General features: G+C 30.8%; 1 protein-coding gene across 1 annotated transcript; it reads right to left on the bottom strand.

The window, feature by feature from the left end:
• Positions 1 to 201: 201 nt before the first annotated feature.
• On the bottom strand, positions 202 to 2603 carry LOC107003431. Its single transcript, XM_015201758.2, has one exon. The coding sequence runs from the start codon at positions 2558 to 2560 to the stop codon at positions 1418 to 1420; it is 1143 nt and encodes a 380-aa protein (XP_015057244.2). The 5' UTR covers positions 2561 to 2603; the 3' UTR covers positions 202 to 1417.
• Positions 2604 to 9436: the final 6833 nt, after the last annotated feature.

Raw genomic sequence — 9436 nt, 5'->3', positions numbered from 1 at the left:
AGATTACTAAAGTAAGGAAGAAAGGGATGTTTACTGCCATTGATAATTTTTTCAGTATGCCCATTGTGCACCAGCTTCTTTATTCTGATCAGTTTTCTTAGAATGTGAAATTTCATCACGAGAAACATGAGATACATCATCACCTTTTTTTTTTTTTTAACTCTACTCCGTAACATTTTCATTCTCCATGATTTTCTTCTCTTTTTTTTTTTTTGATAGCCTTTTTCTTGATGACAACTTTGAAGGAGTACCAACTACTAGTAAGAGATTCATCACATTTTGGTGCACAAAGAGATGTGTTTATCAATAATGAAAGCAAGCAACAATTTATTTCTGTGAGAATTGTTCCCCCTGAGAGATAGACAAGTTATACACTTGGAATGGATGAAATATCAATTTGGAGTTTGTGAACCTGGTTCAGATGTGGGTGATAAAGCAGGGTTCCCCCTAAATTAAAGCATGAGTGACTTCAATACTGAGATTTTCATCATTAGAGCAGTTTGAGATTGAACGATGCTTATTGTCAAAGAGGGTTCTTGGTGATCTTTAAGAAAGTTGAATTTTTGATGATCGACCAGGTTCATTAGTGCTTATGTTTGACCCACACTCAGGAAATTAATGCATTGAAAAAGGATGGTACATACCTGAGTATTACAGAGAAACCAGGTTCCCCTTTTTTGTGTTTCTTCATGACTTACTTAATGGTGTTAGCAAAAAGAAGAGATAACATCCGCAAACTTTCTAAGCATTGTTTGAGATGTGACTTGAGTGTGTACCTGTTACAGTACGAGGTTGAGTTAGCAGATATTCATTGTATAATTACTCAAGCGTAAGATTATTCTTTTACTAGCCAATTATTAAAGGAAATCATGATAATGCATCAACTTGTTTCGATAACACCATGCTTTGACTGATTTTTCTCAAGTTCTTCATATTCAAGGCCTTCATGAGAATGTCGCATCATCATATTCTCCCAGATCAAATGAATCTCAAGCTGATTCACAGAGAACCAACCCTTGTCAATTTTCAATACCTTCCAATGAATAACAAGGACCATGTTCACACAACGAAGTTCCCCCTAAAGGTGTGCCATACTCTTACTGTCCCGATTGCTCTAATATTCCCCCAATCTCCAGAACCATAGATTAGTAGTAATTCATGTTGCAGGTGCATCAATGATTGTTAGCTGTGAACCAGGTTCATATGCAGTGTTCCCTAAATTTGCATCATCAAAGATGTTTGATATCATGTCACTTTCTTCAACTTTTTTTTTTTCATCCTTTTCAAGGAATAAACTGTCTCCTTGAAAATCAAAGAGCGAGAGGAAATTTTCTACCATTTTTAGCACATGTTTGGAGCATGCACTATTCATGTACCAAGTTGGCCTTTTCCCTCTCACCTTCACCTGAAACACTAGTCAAAGATTAGTCTTGGGAACCCAGATTAGCTTGGGCCCCTTTATGTGAGTAAAAGGATGAATAAGATTTCTTCTAGCCCATAAAGGCAAATAAGAAAACCTTTTATTTGGAGCATTTTTATTTCGAACCAGGTTCTTAGCCGTATCAGTCTTTTCCTTTTTGGTGAACTTAACATTTTTCTGAAAAGCCTCAAATAAAGCTTTACATTGATTCTTTAAATGACCTGAGTTTCCACAATGAGTGCATAAACTTTTAGACATGTGAATAGTGTGTGACACAAGATTATTCTGTTTTTTAAAACCTATCCCACTTCGACTAGTGGTTTGCTTTTCTTGAATCTGAGTTAAAATTTCAGAGGACCTGGTCCATCTAAGATTTCTTTCCAGATCCAGTTTGGTATGATCAAGATTTTCTTGTAACAACCTATTCCTTTCTGTTAAAGCTTGATATTTTATGGTTAACAATTTTATTTTTTCTTCTAGAGCTAATTGAAGTTCACTAGCAGAGTTTTTGCCCTTGTGACTTAACTCTGAGATTTTAATCTGTTCTTTTAATTTATTTTGAAGAAAGTGATTGTGTTTCTCAAGATTGTCATTGACTTCTCTTAAAGATGCATAGTTTTCCATCACTTGTTCTCTTTCAGAATTGACAGACTGATATGCATCTATAAGAGTACTCAATAAAGACTCTAGTTCCTTTTTAGAATATGATTCAATATTTACTTTGATGTGATGAAAACTTACCTTGCTTTGTTTGTCATCTTCTTCATCATCTTCAGAATCTGTTTCAGCAATGAGTGCAAGAAAATCATATTTATTTGATTGTTCTATTGCAAGTAGTGACTGATTTTCGAACCCTCCATCCTCAAATTCTTCTTCAGATAAGTCCCCCATAGCGGCAAAGGCTCTTCTCGTTGAAAGATCCGCTTCTTGATTGGTCATTCTTCTGTTTGTGGGAATGTACTTATCATTCTTGATGTCTTTGACCTTCTCAAAGTTTGCCTTTTTCTGCTCTAAAGCCCAAAGTGGACAGAATTTGATGAAGTGATCTGGGCTCCCACATTTATGACAAACCTGGTCTTTAGTGTTTTCAGATGGTTTTTGAGAAGTTTTCTTTTGAAAGGTCTGCCCTCTCTTTAGCATTCTGGTGAACCTTTTGGTTATGAGGGCAATATTTTCATCTTCAAAATCATCTGATGCATTTTTATTTAGAACCAGGTTCCTTTCCTTCCTTTTTCCTCCAATTTCCTTTTCTTGGTTTTTCTTGAGTTCGTATGTGATGAGATTACCAATCAACTCATCCATGGCCAGTGAGTCTAGGTCGCGGGCTTCAGTGATAGCCTCGACTTTACTTTCCCAAGTTTCAGGAAGGACACTCAAGAGTTTCCTTACTGCCTTTCCATTAGGAACTATCTCTCCCAAGGAGTACATCTCATTAATGATGGAGGTGAACCTGGTGTGCATATCTTGAATAGTCTCCCCTTCTGCCATCCTGAACAGCTCATATTGCCTGTTCAAGTTATCAATTTTGGACTTCTTGACTTGCGTTGTTCCTTCATGAGCGGTTTGTAGTGTTTCCCATATGGCTTTGGCATCTTGACAGGACGAGATTCGATTGTATTCGTCTGGTCCTATGCCACAGATCAAAATTTTCTTGGCTTTGGCATTGTTTTGGATTGCAAGCTTGTCTTCAACATTCCATTCTTTTCTTTCCTTTGGGATTTTGGTGATTCCATCAGTTGCGGTTTTCATAGGTATGGTTGGGCCATCTAGAATTACTCCCCATAGATCAGGGTTTTCGCCAATAAGATGGTCCATCATACGATTTTTCCACCATCCATAATATTTGCCATTGAACAGTGGTGGTCGTGTTTGTGAAGCTCCCTCTTGTGGGGTAGGTGGTGCTGCCATTGAGTCTTTTCAAGGTGTGAATCTTTTAACGAAAAGACCTGCTCTGATACCAATTGAAGAAACCTTACCCCAGAACACGAACCAGGTTCGTGTAAGTTGCTTTTAAGTAAAGACAGAGTAAAGACACAAACACTTACTGAATTAAAAACCTTCCTCACTCAAGGAAGGAAAAACCTCGTTTTATTAATTCAACTATAAGATTTTGTGATTACAACTCAATAATCAAAAAGTCTTATCTCTACTACTCCCTCGATTGACTCCAATCGATCTCTCCAAAAGGCCAAACCCACCTTTTGTTACAACCCTCACTGAAACTCAACCCTACAAAGAGCCAAACCCACCCTTTGTACAAATCTCTCAAGACTCAACTCCCAAAAAGTCAAACCCACTTCTTGTTACAAATCTAGGAATTATTACAACTCAATAATAAACCTAGAACAAATCAACAAAGACTAATAACCTTAGACTTTAATTGATCAAACTTCAATATCCAATAGTTCTGAGTAGAACAGGTTTCGTGAACCTGGTGCTTATGTTGCTGTGATGAAGGTGAACCTGGTCCTTGCGTTTCTGTGACGAAGACCTGCGTTTTTTCTCCAGAAAATACTACTCTCAAGATGATATATTTCGTGAATATGCAATACCTATCGTTCTGGCTTTGCTGGAAAAATTCTCTCGATTTTTGTGATTGCAAAGACATTTTTTTCTTTCAACTTCTTGATCCTTTTATAGATTTGATTTGCCTTCAACTTCTACAAGGAAAGGAATTACAAATCCTTTTCCTTCTTGAACTTGTCTATATTTACGTCTTTCCTTATTTGACTTGAATTGTAATTTCTTTATTTCTTTCCTTCTTTGACTTGAATTGCTACTTTTTTATTTCTTTCCTTCTTTGACTTGAATTGCTACTTTTTTTTTATTTCTTTCCTTCTTTATTTATTTCCATATTTGTTTCCTTCTTTTCCTTCTTTACAATTCTGCACTTTTTCTTCTTTTCTTCAATACTTTTTCTTCTTTGTCGCAACTCTCATAATTGTATACATACGACACCATGCCTTCACTTTATCAATCATCAAAACTACTTTATTTGTTCTCCTACTTCCCAACATTTCCCCCCTTTTTGATGATGATAACCAATGATTTGTTACACATCAAGACTCTTTGTTAGTGATCAGAACTTCAATTCTTTGTCATCCATCAAAACTACAAACTTCATGTTTTCTCATTCCCCAACACAAATAGAATAGATGCTTGCGCGATCCTGTAATTTGGATGATATTTAAGATATTCGCAACTTTAGCAAATTATAATTTTTATTAGCATATCTAGTCAAATTAATTCGTATATATACATCCATTCAATAATTAATTCACCTTATAGTAAATTCTCCGAATACAAACAAAAAATAAATTAATTAATTAATACTCCCCCCCCCCTCCAAATGCACTCTACAAATTGTAACATCATCATCAAAAAGGGTCAAAATTGAAATGTGGCTGATAAAGAAGTGTATATTTTTGAACAATTTGTATCAAAGTTAAATTCTGAAAGAAAAAAATATCTTGTTACACTATGATATTCACAAACTCTTATTGATGAACGTTATTCATCTCCTCCTCCTCCTCCTAGTTTTGAACCTAAAAGGATAATAGTGAGGTGTAAAACTTGAATGATAAGAAACTTGATAGGTAATCGCTCGAACTTTATGTTAAATTTATTTTTTATATTAACACGTTCTTATAGTCATAAAAATGTCATGATATATATATGTTATATTTGATATCACAAGTTTTGAGAGTGGTATTTACTAAAAATATTCACTCTTCTTTTTATTTAATTTTATATTCATCGTCAAAAAATTATCATATAAAATGAAACAGAGCGTTTTTGCATTTCTATCCTGATTAAATCCACTTATATTAGGTTTATCCGTTAATGATTGATCAAATTAGATGGATAGCCTTTGGAAACAATTTACAATGATTTTGAGTTAATGTTCAAGAGGATGTATCACTCCATTTACAAAGAAATATACATTGGATTGTTTACCTAAATTTTAAAGTTGAAAAGAAAAATGAAATAAAAAAGAAAATTATAGGTCTAACCTTTCAATACTATAATGAACTGATTCTCAAAAAGGAAATTACTGACATCTATAAATTTCAAAGTCAGATCGATGAATCTTTTTTATATCTAGATATATGTTTTTTGCTATTTAGATATATATTTTTTGCTATCGGACATATTAAAATAGGGAGAGAGACAAGTAAGACGCTTTGAAATTTATTAATGTATTTCAGATACATATAAATCATACTAGATATATGTATATGTATGTATCCGGTGTGATTCATAGGAGAGTGGCTAGCGAGAGGGAGGGAGGTGAAGGTGATTTGTCTATGTATCCCAGATACATGCAAATTCACTTGAATATGGTGTATCTAAAACAAATTCCACCTAATTTTGACCTCATGTATTTCAAGATACATACATCTGGATGTAACTAGACACACTAAAATTTGGTATGATACATAATATTGCCAACCAATGTGTATCTAAGTAATTAGCTTCTAAACTCTAGTGAAATTTTGATAAGTTATCCTTCTTTGATTACTACTTAGTTAATATATAAACAGAGCCGTCTTATCTAAAAACTTTAAAATTATGAATAAAGAGTAAAGAGTAAAAAATAAAAATACGATGTAACTGATGTACTTTTTATCATTCAATTTTAACTTGCATATGCGATGTGAAATTTGTTTCTTGAAGTCGTTCCTGTGTTTGGTGAAATGAATATTTATGTATTAGAAATAGAATCAAAATTTAAAATTTATAAATTCTGAATTTGTTATCAAATCAAAGCTCACTTTAACCTAAAAGGGACACCCAACCTATCCTCTTCACCATCCATAATCGAGTTATATTGGGATCAAATACTGAATTTTCTAATACAAATACATAATTTATTAAGTAAAAATTATTGAATTTATTTGAATTTCTTCCTAGTTTTACCATTTAGTCTCTAAATGTTTTTTTTTTAATTTTTAATCAAAAATTTGGAATTTAAATGCTGAAATAGTATATCTTTTGATAGTAGGCACTTTTTATATAATACGAAATTAATTTAGTTAAATCTCAATAAAGATTGAATTATTTATGTATAAGAAAACACATGTTTTTTTTCTTAGCCTACCTTGATATGATATCATGATAACTGGTGAAATTAGCTATTTATTCTTGAGTCATATATACATTGAAAATTTATGAAACTTTACAAAATGAGCTTAATTTTAATTAGAATTTTTAGAAGTTATTTTAAATCTCTATCCTAAATTTTAATTAAGATTAAGCTCGATATTGAAGTACTAGTCACTATAACATGTAAGTTTTCTTTTGAACCAATTCAATATCATGTTAAGATCATACCATTTTTATAATAACATTGTCATATCAGATCATACCATTTTTATAATAACATTTTGTTATAATACTAAAACAAAAGAACCTAAATAATTAATGCTGTTATAAATAAATTTGACTATACGACTCACCCAATTTACACGCACTTTGAACCAAAATAATAATACAACTTTTATCTTATGTCTTGTTAACATCAAAGTTGCTCATTAGCGTGTCACCGTTAAACTCTATAGGAGGTACATTTTGTATTTTTATGTTTATTTCTCTTAAGGATAAAAAAAATAAAAAATAAAAAAAGAGAGTTAAAGCTCATTTGTCTTTTTACACAATAATTGCTTTCGGTTACAAAAATATTAAAAAATAATTATTGACTATCAAGGTCGTATTTGGCATTTAGCAACAAATTCTTGTGTTCACACTTAATATTTTTGTGAATTTTAAAAAAATATTTAATTTTTTCGGTCTATTTTAATTTAATTAGTATATAACTTTTTTGAAATAATAGGATCCAGAGCATTTTGAATGTTAGTAAAAAATTAAAGATTGATGAGGAACAATATTTTAATTATGAACATCTCAATGGATTTCTACATGCGAAAGATAAGATGATTTAATACCACACAAATATATATTATAATTTATTTCAGAGTAAAATTTATAATCATTTCATCAACATCACTTAAAATTTATAAATATTAATAATATTTATCAAGTATTTATTTTATTAATGAGATAATTTCATATTATTTAATTGACATCACTTAAAAATAAATTTGTGAACATATATTGAGTGCACATGAGCTTTTATAATTAGTATATATATGATATACATAAAAAGATTATCAAATTCACGTGAATTTATACATTACATCGTTAATTCACCTCTATTTAATAATAGAAAAGATTTAATTATTCCGAGTCTCTCTTAAATTAAAAAGGAAATTTATAAATAATGGAGTTTAAGAAATAGATTTAACTTATATAAAATGGATTAATTTAAAGAATCTTTATATCAATAAATGTATTTTAACATATTAGGACAAATTATGTGTCTCACTCTCAATTATCCTCAAGCTAGGATATATGCTAATTCTGATTAGACATTTACTTATAAATATCTTCTAGGTAGCTTAATTGTCTAAACATTCTTGGACAATCAATTTATAAAAGTTAAATAACTCTTGTAAGAGTTTATAGATCTAGATTTAGTTTATTTTGAACTCTTTAAGAATTTATATATTATATATATATTCAGTATAATTTTATAAGTGTAGATGTGGAGTTTGATGAGAGAAGGATATAGCAACCATTACCCTTAATAACTCTTGTGGGGGTAGACATTCAAATTATGTTTGATAAATCTTCAGCTTTTTCAAACAAATTTAAAAGAAATGCAAGAAAAGAAAACCTTTATTGGAAATATTGAAAAAATAAAAATATCGACAATGAAAATAATAAAGATAATCAAAGTAAAAGAAATAACAGTTGTACTAACAAAATTGAAGAAAATAACAATTATTTTTTTGGTTTTTCTTGGGTGTCCCACTGAAATTCAGATCGTGGACGGTAAGATTCATTTGAAGCGGCGCTTCCAACAGATTTTCTCCTGAGGCTCAAACTCAAGACCTCTAATTAAGGATAAAACAATCCCACTACTGCACCATATTATACTGTTATTATTATAAAATTGAGATCATTCAACACAAGTACAATTATGTTGTCAAAATTATTGGATGAAAATTACCAAAAATGACAAATAAACACCACTTTTCAAATTATGAGGATATAATTATGATGTTCTAAATTGATATATATGCTAATAATAGAGGGTGCAGGCACCACATGCATAATGCTTCATATTTCTATTTTGTATTTTATATAATAAAGTTTTTGCCAGCTGAGGCCAACTTTAATTCATAGTTCGTACACATTTGATTCCTCTCTTAATTTACCTTCACAAATTAACATGCATGTTGACATGAAAAAATAATAATCACATTTTAAAGTTGAAATAAAAAAAAAACAGTACAAATATTACAGCAAATAATAAACAATCACACACAAAAAAGGAAAAAAAAAAAGAATTAGCTATACGAAATTGATGTGGATCTTATCGCTAAATAGCTCGTAATTAATATAATTGTTTAACGTCGTTAAGCTGTAATTACTAAATAAAACTAGCGACAAATTTTTGTTGTTTATATACTGACATAAGTTGAGTCCGGAGCCTAAAGGTTATAAAATATTAACAAAAATTTTAAAACGGTATATAAAATTTTATATTAACAACGGCAAAATTGCTGGAACAACAGCGATTTCCTCCGACGGAAAAAGCAAAATCGCTGCTACTACAGCGATTTTGCAAAATGTAATTTTAAAAAAAAATAAAATTTAGGCAGCGATTTTCTTGAAAAAAATTATTTTTTTTAAAAAAAGAAAGTTGCTGCCTTCTTGAATTTTTTTTTTAAAAAAATGAAAATCGCTGCTTACTTGAAAAAAAATATTTAAAATTACATTTCGCAAAATCGCTGCTACTGCGGCGATTTTGCTTTTTTCGGCGATGGAAATCGTTGTTGTTCCAGTGATATTGCCGTTTTGGTTGATATAAAATTTTATATATCGTTTTGAAATTTTTATTAATATTTTATACCCTTTAGGTTCCGGACTCGACATAAGTGGTTGATCGTT

The sequence above is a fragment of the Solanum pennellii genome, chromosome 11, assembly GCF_001406875.1.
Source record: "Solanum pennellii chromosome 11, SPENNV200".
Taxonomy (NCBI): domain Eukaryota; kingdom Viridiplantae; phylum Streptophyta; class Magnoliopsida; order Solanales; family Solanaceae; genus Solanum; species Solanum pennellii.
This window is presented reverse-complemented; position numbering and strand designations above follow the sequence as displayed.

What these genes read in the sequence shown, in the direction of transcription:
- LOC107003431 (XM_015201758.2), bottom strand. Translation starts at nt 2,560, where the DNA reads ATGCTAAAGAGAGGGCAGACCTTTCAAAAGAAAACTTCTCAAAAACCA.